This window comes from Arachis hypogaea, chromosome 19 (genome assembly GCF_003086295.3).
Source record: "Arachis hypogaea cultivar Tifrunner chromosome 19, arahy.Tifrunner.gnm2.J5K5, whole genome shotgun sequence".
In the NCBI taxonomy this organism is placed as follows: Eukaryota; Viridiplantae; Streptophyta; class Magnoliopsida; order Fabales; family Fabaceae; genus Arachis; species Arachis hypogaea.
In genome coordinates this window covers 16,880,259-16,896,548 of record NC_092054.1, presented here as the reverse complement: position 1 = coordinate 16,896,548, position 16,290 = coordinate 16,880,259, and the positions used below count along the sequence as shown (strand labels likewise).

Sequence of the window (16,290 nt, the reverse complement as noted above, 5' to 3'; positions counted from 1 at the left end):
GGGTGTCTTTATCCGCATCTTGGTACCATCTATTCTCTGGATCCGGTATGTCTTCATTAACCTCTTCCATGTCAACATGCTCATCCTCAATGATAGAGCCCGCCACGGTGAGGAGCGTATCCTTATACGAGATTTTGGAAGCTCCCGACTTATTTCCATCACCAGGACCAGTAACTTCCATGTCCTCGCTTGGTTGATTAAGATCAACGCTGGCACGCGTTTTCACCTTTTTGGTGCTACGCTGCACCAAGTCTTCTTCTTGTTTAGAAACCCTAGCAAAGCCTTCATTAGTCATAATCTTAGATTTTATAAAAAAAGACTCACAAGTGTATATAAATAGACAGCTTCATACGCAAAAGAAAGTAGCAGAAGTAGTTAAAAGTTGTTAAGTTGTACTTGAAAAGAAGATTTTTGAATATTATTCTTGAATTGTTTCACCTAAAGTGTGATTACATACAGAATATAAAGATTATTTACAACCTAATTTAAGGAAAGAAAATAACAAGTAATAAAAGCTATTCAAAACAAATCTGCACAAAATCTATCCTAATATAAACAAATCTGTACTAATTATAGAATAATTACAACACTCCCCCTCAAGCTGGTGAATGTATATCTATCATTCCCAGCTTGCAAGTAAGGTCTTTTAAGTGCTCTGTGGGAAGTCCCTTAGTGAACATATCTGCCAATTGGAGTCTTGAAGGAATGTACTTGGTGGCTATAAGACCATTGTCCAATTTCTCCTTAATGGAATGTCGGTCTATTTCTACATGCTTTGTTCGGTCATGTTGAACCGGATTGTGTGCAATACTAATGGCAGACTTATTATCACAAACCAATTCCATAGGAGCTTCATACTTTACTTTGAGGTCATCGAGTATGATCTTCATCCATAATAATTCGCAAATTCCTTGGGCCATGACTCTAAATTCCGCCTCTGCACTTGATCTTGCAACTACATTTTGCTTCTTGCTCTTCCATGTTACCAAGTTTCCACCCAAGAACATGCAATATCCTGAGGTGGATCTCCTATCAATAATTGATCCAGCGTAGTCAGCATCAGTATATACTTTCATGGATAGAATCCCTTCCTTTTTTAATAGCAGTCCTTTCCCTGGAGAGGCTTTCAAGTACTGAATAATCCTGTTTACAGCCTGCAAATGTCTCTCTCTTGGATCATGCATGAATTGACTAACCACACTAACTGCATAGGCTATGTCAGGCCTAGTGTGTGATAAGTAGATGAGTTTTTTTCACAAGCCTCTGGTACTGTGCCTTCTCCACCTTTGGGCTTTCCTCATCATTTTCAATTCTATGATTTTGCTCTATGGGCACTCCAGTGATCTTACAATCCAACTTACCAATCTATTTGAGGAGATCTAGGATATATTTTCTTTGGGAAATAAAGATGCCTTGTCTAGAGTAAGCAACCTCTATCCTAAAGAAGTACTTTAGCTTGCCAAGATCCTTCATCTCAAACTGAGTGGCTAACTTTTCTTTCAAAGTCTGTTTTTCTAACTCATCATCACCTGCAATAATCATATCATTTACATAGACCAAGAGTAGAGTGAGTTTGCCTTCCTGTGAATGTTTTATAAACAGAGTATGATCACCTTGACTTTGTCGATACCCTAAAGATATCATAGCTTAAGTAAATCTTCCAAACTAGGCACGAGGTGACTGTTTAAGACCATACAAAGCCTTTTTTAGTCTGCACACCTTATTTTCTTCACTAGTGATACCATATCTTGGTGGAATCTCCATGTACACTTCTTCTTCCAGAATTCTATGCAAGAAGGCATTTTTAACATCAGATTAATACATCTCACAACCAAAGTGTGCTGCTAAGGAGAGGATAATCCTGACGGTATTCATTTTTGTCACCGGAGCAAATGTCTCCTCGTAATCGATTCCATAGGTTTGGGTATATCCTTTTACAATCAACCTTGCTTTATACATGTCCAGTGTGCCATTAGATTGATATTTAACTGTGTATATCCACCTACAACCCACTGCTTTCTTGTCCGTTGGTCTTTCTACAATCTCCCAAGTCTCGTTCCTTTCTAATGCACCCATTTCTTCATTCATAGCTCGAACCCAGTTCTCATCGTTTAAGGCCTCTTGTAGTGATGTAGGGATTCTGACAGAATCAATAGCTGAAAGGAAATTCTTGTACTGTACAGAAATATTTTTAGTGGACACAAATTTGGAAATAGGATATTTGGCACAGGATCTTTTTTTCTTTTCTCATGGCAATAGGTAATTCATCTAGGTTAGTTGCACAAGTGGTATTTAAGGTGTCAAGAATCTCAAGAGTATGAGGTCTTACCTCCGGTTCAGACGAATGAAGTTGCTGGTTGACCAGGACGGGTTCTTGCTGCCTTCGCTAATATTGTTTTCCAAAAAACATGTCCTCATTATTCTCCTCATTATTCTTTTCTAGTAGTGATGCTAATTCAGGGTCTTTATTATCCTCTGGAGAAGTGAAATTCTACAACAAGGGAAAAGGTGACGACTCAAGGAACTCAGCTTCTGGAATACTTTCCCCCTGAAGCTGAGAACTAGGAAAGAAGGACTCGGACTCATGAAATGTGAAATCCTTGGAGATATAGAATCTACGACTTTGAGGATGATAGCATTTGTATCCCTTTTTGTTTGAAGCATAACCTATAAAGACACATTTGATTGCCCGAGGATCCAACTTACCCCAATGAGAACTATGAATATGAACAAAAATAGGACAGCCAAAGATACGACTTTGAAGACTACTCATAATAGGGATAGAGGGGTAAATTTTGGTCAGAAATTAAACAGGGCTAACACCGTCTAGGACCCGAGATGGTAATCTATTAATCAAATAAGTGGCCGTAAGGACAACTTCTCCCCAGTAAGACTTAGGAACAGACGTTTGGAAGAGTAATGCTCGAGTAACCTCAAGAAGATGACGATTTTTCCTTTCTGCCACCCCATTCTGTTGAGGGGTGTCTACACAGGTCAATTCACGAATAACTCCATTATCCTTAAGGAACTTGAAAAACTTTTGGTTCACATATTCTCTGCCATTATCAGAACGTAATCGCTTAATCAGGCTTCCAAATTGTATTCGAACCATTTGGTAAAAATTTTTAAACAAGTGAAAAACTTCAGATTTATCTTTCATGAGAAAGATCCAGGTAACTCGAGTACAATTATCAATAAAAGAAACAAACCGCTTTGCACCAGAAATATTACTAATAGCTGAAGGTCCTCACACATCAGAATGAACAAGATCAAAAGGTTTAGAATTTTTATTATTACTGGGAGAAAAAGTAGCTCGATGGTGTTTAGCTAATTGACATACATCACATTGAAAAGACTCGACAGACACTTTTGTAAATAAAAAAGGAAATAAAGACTTTAGGGTACTAAATGGAAGATGACCAAGACGTTTATGCTGAAGCCATATTTAAGAGTTTGCCCAGGACGGTATGTTTGTCTGATGATTTGAATTAAGTGTCTTTTGTGTGGTACTCTTTTCATGCGGTAAGTAGTATAACCCGTCCTGTTCTTTAGCAATTCCAATCGTCCTTTTCGTGGCAAGATCCTGAAATACATAATGAGTATGAAAAAAAGTTGCAGCACAATTTAAGTCTTTGGTAACCTTATGAATAGACAAGAGGTTAGTAGATAATTTTGGAACATGAAGCACATTTTTTAAATGGATAGAAGGTTGAAGGTGGATGTTACCATATCCAGTAATAGGAATATGGGAACCGTTAGCAATAGTGATTTGTTTGTGACCAGATGAATTAGTGTAAGATGAAAAAGAAAGGGAATGAGGTGTCATATGATTTGTAGCACTAGAGTCTACAATCCAGGTACTCTCAGTGCTAGGAGAATTAAAGGATAAGAAGCTAGAACCCTTACCAGTCATGGTTAAAGCACAAGGGCTAGATGTCTTACTAAGTGAGTCCATAAGACCACGTAAACGGTCTAATTCTTCTTTGCTAAGGGCTGGGGCCTCCTTTGCAGCTTGTGAGATAGTTGGGTCTTCCACACTTTCAGAGTGTGTGGTTAGCACGTCTTTGTATGGCACATTTGAATCCTCCAATACGTTCGAGGACCTTCTCCTTTTCATGAAGTCTAAAACATGTGTCCTTAGTATGACACGTTTTCCTACAATAACTGCACCAGCGATCATCACGGTGAGTCTTTGAGGGAGGCTTTCCATACAAAAGGGACCTTTTAAAGGACCTTTGCCGGTGGCTAGAGCTAAACCATCAAAAGAATTTCCTCCTTCCAACATGACTGACCTCCGAGTTTCTTCCCCTCGTACAATATGAAAAACTTTTGAGAGAGAACAAAATTTTTCTTTATCCAAAATTTGAACCCAAATTGCATCAAATTTAGAGTGCAAGTCAGACAAAAATTTAAATATATGTATCCTTTCAATAAATTGTGTCAATGTAGTAGAATCAGGTGTGCACTGCATAGTCAAATTTTGATACTGATTTAACTCAATCCACAAATGATTCAGTGTCCCATAGTAGTCAGTTACGGAGAGGTTCCCTTGCTTGGTATTGAAGATCTTGTTTTCTATTTCATAACATGTTGTAGTATCCTTCTTCATTGAGTATGCCTGACTTAGATTATTCCAAATCTCCTTAGTAGTGGGGAAGAACATATAATTACGGCTGATTTTTGGTGTCATAGAATGGCATAACCAGGTCATGATAAGAGCATCCTCATCATCATAGGCTTCATATTTGGGGTCTGTCATGACTGAAGAGTTCCCTTCTAGATGATTTAATTTCTTTCGCCCCTTGAGAGTAGTGCGAACCAGTTAAGACCATTGGAGGTAGTTGCGCCCATCAAAACGATACGACCCTTGTAACACCAGTAGATCATTGGGGCTGACGAGAGGCGCAGTCTTATCATCCGTCATTGGTAAGAATCGGTAGCAAAAGGAAGACAGAAGAAGAAAAAAACCGACGATCGTGTCTAGGCAAGCAGTGTCGCAATCAAAGAGATCGCATGCTGAGTGGCCGATGGCAACGAAATCTCCTGGGCTTTGTAGATCGACAAATCCCGCTTCTGATGGTAGTGGTCTCGTTCAGAAACTCGCCGAAAAAATTCCGGTGGCGGCGTGTGGCAGCGGCAGGGCACCGAAACAGATATAGTTGCAGCAATGAAGGCTGCCTGGAAAAATGCTGGAAAAATGCGGAAGCAGAGCTTTTAGAATTGGGAGCTCTGATACCAACTTGAAAAGAAGATTTTTGAATATTATTCTTGAATTGTTTCACCTAAAGTGTGATTACATACAGAATATAAAGATTATTTACAACCTAATTTAAGGAAAGAAAATAACAGGTAATAAAAGCTATTCAAAACAAATCTGCACCAAATCTGTCATAATATAAACAAATCTGTACTAATTATAGAATAATTACAATAGTTGTTAATGATAGCTCAGCAATTAGTTACACTCATCTTTAGTTAGTTACTCCCAGTCTCAACAATATGTAATCACACTCTATAAATGTATGCACTATACCTCTTTTCATCTCAGTTTTTTGAAATCAGAAAAGAATAATAGTATTCTCCTCTTCCACACTCTTCTTTCCTTTTCTCTCCTCTTCTCTCTCTAAACTTTCTAAACTCTTATCTCTTCCTCTTCTCTCTCAAGATTCTGATACCTGACACTGTTATCTAATTATATAACGCAATATTAGTTAAAATAATTACCTTTTATATTGACTATATGAATGATCATCTAAAAGAACAGATGTGATTGCACAATTGTATAAAACACTTTACACATTTAGTATATCAAAATTAAACTTAAAAAATTATTAAAAAAAGATAATATTCTCAAGTGCATATTTGTAGGAAAATAATTACAAACGTGTATCATTAATTATTACAAAAAATGCTATACAGCCAATAACATTTATGATTTTGGCTAATATTTAACCAATTTTAAGTTCTAACTACTAAATTCTAAATCTTAAATTCTAAATCTTAATAGTATAATAAAAAAATATAGAAAATCAGCTTTTAATTAGCCAACATTAACCAATTTTTTTAATTCTAAAAATTCTTATTTTTTTAGAAAATTTAGTATTTAAAACCTATATTTTAGAGTTTATGATTTAGGGTATAAAGTTTAAGATAAATAAAATAATTAAAAAAACTTAGCTGATATTAACTAAAAACATTAGCTCCCTAATATTATTTATAGTATAAAAATAAAGTATTAGTTCAAAATATTTGCTAATGTTAATAAAAAAATATTAGTACCTAATATTTCTCAATTATTATTATGACAGCCTAATGATTACTTGATATTGTACTTAAATGTGTGAGTAACACTAAATTAAATTTAAATTTTTTTTATGATATCTTTTAATCAGGCAGTTAAAGATTCATCTGTCATAAATTTAAATTTTATTTAAATAATTTTGTTAGTAAATAAGTTAGTTGTTGTATATATAAGCCAGAATTTTAACATTTTCTATTTATTTACGTAAACAACTTAATATTTTTAATGTCATGTAAGATAGCTACTAAAGCATGAGAATAATTTATGTATATACATATTCATTCTATTAATTAAATTAGTAAAAAAAATCAATTTAATTCTGTTGGTCGAATATTTTGATTGATTAGATTGATAAAGAAGTCGAGTCAAGAGGAAGGAAGTCAAAGGTTTCGATTTATTAAAATCTGTTGAAGAATAAAGTTAACAAATCGACATATCAAGATTGAAGGCAAGCTGTGCGAAAATGGCAGTTTCTTAGGTCTACATTTGGCGGAAATTGTTACTTTGTGATTGTTTAGAGATGACATTTGGCAGTATAAGATTGATCGAACTAGTCTATAAATAAGCAAGGTTTGAAAGGAATAAGGGTTAGATTTCGATTTCAGAAAACACTCTCGCACGCTCATATTCCAGTGACTTTTTAAATCTGTCAAGAATTTTTTTTTTTTGTAAAATTCTTTTCATATATTTATTTTTCATTTAAATTCTCTCTAATTTTTCTTTTCAACAAGTTATTTCCCTTTTGCAATATATTCTTTTTCTTTCTTTTAAATTTTAGAATAATCATTTTAATTTTAAAGTATTTTGATTTCGTGGAAGTTTATAGTTTATTTCTTTTGTTCTCAAGTTCTTTACTTATGTGCCTTTGGCCTTTTTTTTTTTTAATTCAAGCATTTAAATTTCAGTTTACTTTTTTTTTTTTTGGTCTTGTTCAAAAATAAAATCTTTAATGTATATTTAAAAATTGATACTCACAAAAATAAATAGGTTTCGCTCCTATATAGTAAATATTAAACCAACCAATGATCTACTAAAAATCTGTATAATAAATTCATAATTATATAATACAAAAACCAAATAGATATAAAAAAAAATTAAAACACAAAATTAAGTCTTATTTTCTAAAATATTATGCCTATCTCTTCACTAGGTACTAGAATATAATAGAATTTAAAATTCCCATTAGTAGCAGTTAAGCTCGTTGACTTTGGTATTATTTTTTTTATTAAGACTCGCCATTTTACTGTTTTAATTATCAGGAGGATCGGAGTCTGTGTCAAGCTCGTTGATCTACTACTAATTGATTTAAGGATTTAATTAATTTGTGTTTTATTATTATATTTTAAAAATATAATAATAATAAATTTTTAATATTTTTGATGTATTTAATATATTGAAAATATAAAAGTTAATTTTTATAAAAAAATTTATAATATGTTTAATTTATGTTTTTAGGATATAAATTAAAAAAAATTATTTAAGAAAAATTTGTAGGGATTAATAATTTTTATTATTTTTTATTATTATTTGATCATCATAAATACTAAATATTAAAGTAATGATAAATAATTGAGAGTTAATAGTTAATAAATAAATATTTATAAAATTAGTTAATAATATTTTTATAAATAGTTTGACTTTTTTTTTTTTTATCAAAGATAAGAGACTCGAATTCGCAACTTCTTAAATAAATATGGGGAGACTATGCCATTTGAGTTATAACTTATTGGCATAAATAATTTGACTCTTATATTATGTAAAAATAATAATTTTAATATATATTTTTTATTTTTTGTTTTATCTCTATTTTTTGTAATTAAATTATCTTTAACAAATAAATTTTATTAATTTATGTACATAAATTCTAAAAAATATAAATAAAAATTATATTAATTTATATATATAAATTTTAAAAAATATAAATATAAATTATATATTTTTATATATAAAATTTTTATAAATATAAATATAAATTATTATTAATTAATTATTAACTAAAAATAATAAAATTTATTAATTATGTAGCATTACTCTTGATTTAATTTAGATGGACAATATTGAATCATGGGAGGGCGAAGACCTCGAAATCTACCAAGTCTCCGTTTTCTTCTTATTTTATTATTTTTAAAATTTTCCCCCCGAAGACCTCGAACTCTACCAAGTACCAAGTGACCAAGTCTACCTTTTTTTCCCTATTTTATTCTTTATTTTAAATTTTAATTTAACCCCGAAGACCTCGAACTCTACCAAGCCTACGTTTTCTTCTTATTTTATTAGTTATTTTAAAGTTGAGCTAATATATAGTTATGGAAAGTTTTCAAGTGGTCCAGACCACTTTTCTGGATCTCTGATGATCCATGTACGGCCGGTAACGTTTTTTGAGTTTGTCCTGTAGCGGTTTGTGAAATTACGTTAATGTCCCTGAAGAAAGGCAAAAATGACGACAGGAGGAGTGCTCAGCTCAAAGGAAAAGTGAAGCCGAGTAGCCCCTCAGCAAGCTGGCGTAAGAGGTAGAGTGCTTGGGCTGTAATACGCTGTCGTTTTGGAAAACCCCATATGCCCTAATCTGATAGTGTGGTCTCACCCATGGAGGCTTCGAGGCCGTCTTCATCCGTCATCGTTTGTGTTGTTTGTGTATGTAGTTAAAGTGACGGTGGCCTTCGACTTGTGGATCGGTGATAACGGCGGAGGTTGGAATGTAAGTAAATGGCTATCGCAACGGAGGCGTTGTTTATCTCACCCGCCCGATCGCACGAGTTCTCACCATAGATCGCGGGTCGTGTTAATTAAAGGCGGTGGAGATCGCGCAATTTTGTTCGTCGACGCGTGGGTCCGATCGCCCTGTGTAAGTCCGTCGATGCGTGGAACTCATTCTGCCATTTTCCGTTTTGTTTTCAATTTAATTTTTCCATTGTGACATTGTTGCTGAAAGTTTAACATGTCTCTGAAATAATGGAGTTTTTACTACCCTAATTTGATGTTGTTGTTGTTCTTGATAATTATGAAAAGATATCGTATGAGGTTGTTGAAAATTTGTGTGATGTGTTAATGTTGTTTTAACCCCATTCTTGATCTAATGAGATGATTGAGCAAAAATTGTCGTCTGAAAAAAGTTGAGGTAATTGATTTTGTTGCTTAATCCGGTTACAAACCCTTGAATTTGGTGCTCCAAAGAATGCGTTATTGTACTCTGTTTTTTTAAGAAAAAGCCGTCGGCATTTATTTTTTTACAAATTGCTTTGTACCTACCTGTATTGTTAGTAATGTTAGGAGTTAACGGTGAACGTGTTTGCTTCTTTGTGTCGTAGTTGTAATGCATGTTGTGTTTTTGGAAGTTTGTGTATGTAGTAGGGAAGTGGAGGCTGTGAGGATGTTGGAAGCATGTTGGATAGTAGATGTGGTGGTAAAGTAAGGGTTTTTGATGTATGTAAGTGTCATAATTTTTCATTGATAGGCTGAGTCAGTTTTGATTCGGGCAAGTTGATTATAGTAACTGTGGCAAAGAAGTTTGTGCAATCCCTAGTTTATTGTTTGTTATAGTTTGACATGTTTGGCTTTCAGATAATAATGGCATCAAGTAGCAAGTTTTGCAAGGATGCGTGTATGTGGAATGAGCCTCTTGTGGACAACTGGATGGAGGGCAATGCTGGTGTGTCGAATCCACAGGTACGACGGGTATACGTGCCAATCTGTATAGTGTGTGAGTGGATTCGAATTGGATGGGAACGGTCTGTTACACCAGCTGGGTGGTATTGTTCATGGAGTTGGTTTTACTCTTAGTAGGGGTGAGGGTTATGCTGTGAGAAGTTATATTCTATGTGGTGACTATGATGTGACGAGTCTGATGCGTATAAGATTGCATCTGCAAAATATACATTGAGACTAATTTAAAATGCAAGGCTTTGATGTTATTTAGTGTTAATATGCATGGATATGCAATATTTAAACAGAATGCATTCCACATAATGGCAGCTGGTAGCATAATGTTTGTCTTCTTATTTCAGGACACAATGTATGATACCAGAGTGGAGGAAGATGCTGAGTCATCCGATTGGGAAGGTAGGGGGGCTTCAATGTTGCCCGTTTTTTTGGGTTTGGATGGGTTGCGAGCTGAAGATGTTCTTGAAATGGAGTTCTCTTCACCTCAGGAGGCTAGCGGCTTCTATAACAATTACAGCCGACTAAAGGGCTTTGCATCAAGGCGAGGCAAGACGGTTAGAAACACTGCCGGAGAGATAGTGCGGTACACGTTTGTTTGTAATAGGCAAGGATTTCGAGAGAAGAAATGGTTGGAAAAGGTTGATCGCAAAAGGGAGCATAAGGCTGTAACCCGATGTGGATGTTTGGCGGAGATGAGGATAAAGAGGAAAGAGGGTAGTGGGAGGTGGTATGTGTCGCGTTTTGTCGAGGAGCATAACCACGAACTTGCGTATGGGAAGCTTGTTGATTATCTGCGGTCACACAGGAAGATATCTGAGGTAGAAGTTGCTCAGCTAACAAGCATGAGAGAGATTGGGATTAGCATACCTAAGATTTATGAGTCCTTCGCAGCACAACTAGGGGGTTTTAACCTGGTAACATTCACAAAGCAAGATATGTATAATGAGATACGGAAACAGAGAGGTCTGCAAGGCGGAGACGTAAGTGCAGCTGTTGGGTACTTGGAAGGTCTGGCACGCATGGATGGGAAAATGTTTTGGCGCTACAAGTTGGGATCAGGGCAACACCTATGCAACTTGTTTTAGAGCGATGGTCGTTGTCAGGAAGATTATGCGATATTCGGCGATGTGCTAGCATTCGACGCTACCTATGGCCGCAACAAGTACAACCTACCTGTTGTAGTATTTTCTGGAGTAAACCACCACAACCAGACATGCGTATTCGGAACAGCAATGGTGTCATGCGAATCGCAGGAGTCATATATTTGGGTTCTTCGCCAGTTTCTGGAATGCATGCAAGGTAAGGCACCGCAATCAGTCATCACGGATGGCGACCCGGCCATGCGTATAGCAATCCGCACCGTTTTTCCTGACGCACATCATCGGTTGTGTGCCTGGCATCTGCTGAGGAACTCGACTGCTAACATAAGCGACCCGAGATTCACACAAATGTTTAGACACTGCATGCTGGCAGATATGGAAATCGAAGAGTTCGAAGCGTATTGGGAGTCAATGGTCAATGAGTGCGGTGTCAGGGAGGTTGAGTGGGTTAAGGACTTGTACACCAAAAAGCACGCTTGGGCAACCGCATACATTTGTGGTAGATTTTTTGCTGGAGTACGGACAACCTCTAGGTGCGAGTCACTACACGCCAAACTAGGGAGGTTTGTTGAGAGCAGGTACGGGGTGTTAGAATTTGTCAGAAATTTTCAAAGGTGTGTGGATTTTCTGCGTGACACCGAGGATGAGCTAGACTTTCGTTCATGGTATGGAACACCTGTGCTACAAACGGAGTTCGTTGAGCTGGAAAAGTCTGGATGGACTATGTTCACCCGCGAAATGTTTCTCAGATACCGGGATAGCCTGAAACGGTGTGTTTGTGTTAGAATATGTGAATTTGATGACAGTGACAACCCTCATGCATATACTCTTCAGAAGTATCGGAGGCCTGAGATGAATTGGAAGGTTTATAGGGACCATATCTCGAACAGATTTACTTGCAGCTGCATGCGCATGGAGTCGTTTGGCATTCCTTGTGTGCATATCCTTTCCGTTTGTGTAAGGCTAGACTTGGTGGAAATCCCTGAAAGCCTGGTGCTGCGTAGGTGGTCTAAGGCAGCCAAATTAGAGATACATAACCAATGTGGTGAGCAACACACTGCTGAACCAAGTGTGACCTATAGGACACGATTGGGTGCTTTCTCCCAGCTGTGCAAGCGTTTAGGGCGCGTTGCTTGCATGAGCGATGAAGACTTCAAGGTTTACTCAAACAAGCTTATGAGCGATGCTCTGTTCCTTGAAATAAAGTACGGCTTAAGACCATTAACGGATAATATGACAACAGCAAATGACTGCGGGGTGAAGGACCCCATTCGTGTCAGGACAAAAGGCACGGCTCGGATGAGTCAAGCAGGCGGTTCTGCGCCGAAAACGAAAAGAAAGTGCAGCACATGCGGGAAGCTCGGGCACCGGAGGACTAGATGCCCCAACGGAGGCGCGCAACCTTCAACGAGGAACAAAGAATCACTTGCTGGGAGAAATAAACGCAAGCGAACGAAGGTTACCACCTAACTTATTCCTGCATGGTCTATTTAGTATACGACGTTACCAATAAAACTAACTCTATGGAACGGTTTAATATTAATGCCATTTAAATCTCTGAACTCAACTAAACGGTGTTTTTGGAGCAGCAGTAGTTATTTCATTATTATGTTCCTGCACATATGTTTTCTAAAAATTTTAGAAAATTAGTGTGTGCGTAAATAAAATACAGTTAGTGATTAATGCACGCAGGCCATTCTCTATGTGTAAATTTTTTTATTCCCATTGAACTGTGTGTTAACATGTTACCTGTTTTGCCGGTATATACAATGCCCGACGATGGTATAGCGGCAGTCCTCGTTTTAATAAGATTAAACTCACAAGATACTACTGGGCTTTTATTAAGGCAGCGTCTTTACAAATCGTTCATGCTAATCATTGTGTGCATAAGTATGATTTAGCCACTACAATGTTCATGCTGCAAGGCGTTCCCTTATCATTGCCTAATTAGTGTCTTAACAGCTATGTGGTTTGACATGCTTGTTAATATGCAACAGGCACCCGTCGTTGTCCCAGATAATTGTCCGCCTGAAAATGCATGTCAAGCTGGATGCGACTTATGGGAACAATTTTCGCTTGCAGACCCCTGACGACGGTCGACTTAGTTGTGGGCTGTTATTCCAACTACGATGTTAAGGACGACATGTTAGCCTGAAACCGAATATTATCTGATTTCTTATGTTTGCATATAAGGATGTTGTTAATAATAAACTGGTAAATCTAATTTCTATGTTATTCGGTGGCTACAATGTTAGACTCTGCTCGTACTGACGTTTATTCATATGAACACTAGGTCAGTTGTGGTTTCTTATAATAAATTCCATAATGGACGGGATTATGCGGATTAGTTGTATTTTATGTGCTGTATTACCCATGATTTTGACGTTCTGCGTTGAGGATTCATGCATGAAGGTATTGATTTAGGTAATGTAAACCGTGATGTGTTCCCATATGGCCCCAAAAGTGACATAAATCGTGCATGAAGGTTTGCCCTTTCACCCATTTGGGTTTATTAATATTTATATATTCAACGTCATAACCGGTAAACCGTTTCAGATGGGGTTTGTCCAGTTACCCAATGATCGGTGTTTCATTGGTCCACGAGTACACCGATCCAAATTCAGTATTTTAACTATATGCATTCATACCCTAATAGTTAAAAAAAAAAAAATCATGTGAACAATTCATTAAATGCAGATATTCTAATATGGCCTATTTTTTGTTTTTGCAAACATATATAATCTAAAATTTTATATCTATAACATTCAAAAATAAAGAAGCTTTAGCCTAAAAGAGCTGATTGTTATTGTTAAATATCATAATAGGTTACAGTTTCAAAGCAATGAAATTGAAATGTAAGAATATTAAAACTTTAGAAGAATAAAAAACCTTTAATCTACCACAGCTTGCATTTACGGTAGTATTACTCTAAACAGATTAAGCTATGATTATTAATAGTGAACCAACATTTATTGTTTCCTAAATGTTATTCATATAATCAATAGTCGTATGGATGAACGAGTGTTGTGTCTTTTTAATTAGATCTAAAATTTATTCCAAAACTATTTTTATGATTATCATTTCATACCATACCGTAATATTGCTTCAGAGTGGATATAGCAACAATTAGATATCATCGTTAAACCTTTTCTTAATGAAGGGGAGTAAAATCGACTGTCAGATTTTGATCCCTTTTCTTGTTCGACTACCATGTAACAAATGCAAAATGACACAGGTCCTGCTATTACTTCTAAAATAGCTATAACTTCATTCATTAATAAACTCCATACGGTTCACATAGTTTTCCTAGCAAAAGCAGGCAGCAGCCATATATAACATCAATGGCAATGAAATTGCCATAACCTACGTACAAATATGTTTTGGCCATAGATCCCCATTCAATACCAGTAGGTGTACCTCGGGGGGTGTGGATGTTGTGCTCTAGTCTGTCGACAGGACCACTAGTATCCACACTCAAAAGTAGCCATCAAACACATATAGAACCAGACATACATGTACCACACAGTACGAAATAGAAGTTAGCCAAACAACTAATACGATTTCTACTTAGATCACAGTTTCCTGCTTGTAATCAAACGTTAATCTATAACAAAATGCAGTAGTCATTCGTGTTTCGACCAGATTTCGAAAGTTTTTCAGTCCTTCATGCGAATAACCTTCCTCCACACTGCATCTGCCTTGGAGGCCACTGTTGCCTTCACCTCGTTACAATCCAAAAGGACAATCTTTGTTGCAGTTTTCATCCTTAATTTCAACGGGTCCATCTGCTTGTAAGGAAAACATAGGGTCAAAATGCATGTACTCCTTCGTAGAGACACAACATGCTAACATAATGGAGGACGAACCTGCCAGGGAAGGTTTGAAACTTTGAATTTGCCTTCTGTTTGGATCCAGTTCAAAATCCACAGACATGAATCATCGCTGCAAATTCGGAACATGTCATTTCAATCACGAATTCCGTTGGCCATGTAGAGATGAGAGGTTATAAAAGAAATCATTACCATTCCTGGTAACTTGGGACTCCATCGGGATACTTAATTGGTCCCCAAGTGGTCGGATCAGCACTAACATGGGAAAAGCTCAGCATGTTAGATTCCAGCATGAAAAACTGGGCGAGCAACAATAGCTGCATTCAAGAAAAGCAGAGGGGGGTAAGATGGCACGGAATGATAACCGCATTCACGTCTATAAAAGTTATGGAAAATTTGCAGTGAGGTAGAATGTTGTGCAAATTCTATTAGACTAACAATGGTTCGCATGTTGCATCCCCTCCGCTCCTTGTGCTCTGGAGCTCTTGTCACATCTAGGTAGTAGACCCTCCCATGCTTAACGTCCACCACCATCAGGTACCAGGTGTATGTTTTTTCGCACACCGGGACCAAAACCTGTCAACACAGCAAAAATTAATGCTAGGCTATAAGTTGAATGAAAAATGGTAAAATTTGGAGTTAAAGGTTACGTTAACAACGTGTTCGAGACGACTAGTTGCCGGCATCCATCTGTTCATGTATTTTCTCCTAATGACCTCGAATGGCCTCATTGCTATGACGTCATCGGCAAACAGCGAAGGTGTGTACCAAACACGAGGTGGCAGAACGCAGCAGGCTCGCATGGAGGCGCTCATGAGGATTATGTTCATAATCTGTGCACAAAGGAAAACAACTGTGTCAGTCTTCTTATCTATCTCATCTTTCTAATATTTTCGGCACCGTCGGGTTGTACTCACGTCAACATTGGGCATATAAACCGGCGATAACGAATGGAATCCTGCTCTAGGAACTTCCAATGTTGAGAACTTGAACAGCATTTCCCTGGAATTTGGGGAACAACATTCAGTTCCATTACAACGTTATCTACAAAAAATATATTAGGTACATTATAAAGATTCTAATAACCACAGATTATCCCCACAAATATTGATCATTTTTTCCAAAAATGTAAGCGGCCATCTTGCATTCGTCAAGTGTCAGGTCCATGTGAACGGTTGGCCTAAAAACCATTTGGAATCCCTTAAGAAGAGGCAATATAATGTTAGTTAGCCACAGCATACGATGTTCTAATAAATTAAATGCGTAATTAGTAGTATACTGAGCATTCAACGGTGGGGATTCTTGCCAGTGGAATTAATAGAACGGGAGACTCCATTACGTTCATCATTCCATACGGTTTGAATGCACTCCCAACCCCTACAGAAGAGACATTAACATT

General features: G+C 36.7%; 2 protein-coding genes across 2 annotated transcripts; both read right to left on the bottom strand.

Annotated features, from left to right (window-relative positions):
* Positions 1–3,445: 3,445 nt before the first annotated feature.
* Positions 3,446–4,759, bottom strand: LOC140182170 (uncharacterized). The gene has a single exon (XM_072228296.1). The coding sequence runs from the start codon at positions 4,757–4,759 to the stop codon at positions 3,446–3,448; it is 1,314 nt and encodes a 437-aa protein (XP_072084397.1).
* Positions 4,760–14,717: 9,958 nt separating this feature from the next.
* On the bottom strand, positions 14,718–15,919 carry LOC114925933 (uncharacterized). Its single transcript, XM_072228295.1, has 6 exons — positions 15,809–15,919; positions 15,551–15,724; positions 15,330–15,467; positions 15,084–15,208; positions 14,928–15,003; positions 14,718–14,846 (listed from the first exon to the last, which is right to left on the bottom strand). The coding sequence occupies exons 1-6, from the start codon at positions 15,887–15,889 to the stop codon at positions 14,718–14,720; spliced, it is 723 nt and encodes a 240-aa protein (XP_072084396.1). The 5' UTR covers positions 15,890–15,919.
* Between the last annotated feature and the right edge of the window lie 371 nt (positions 15,920–16,290).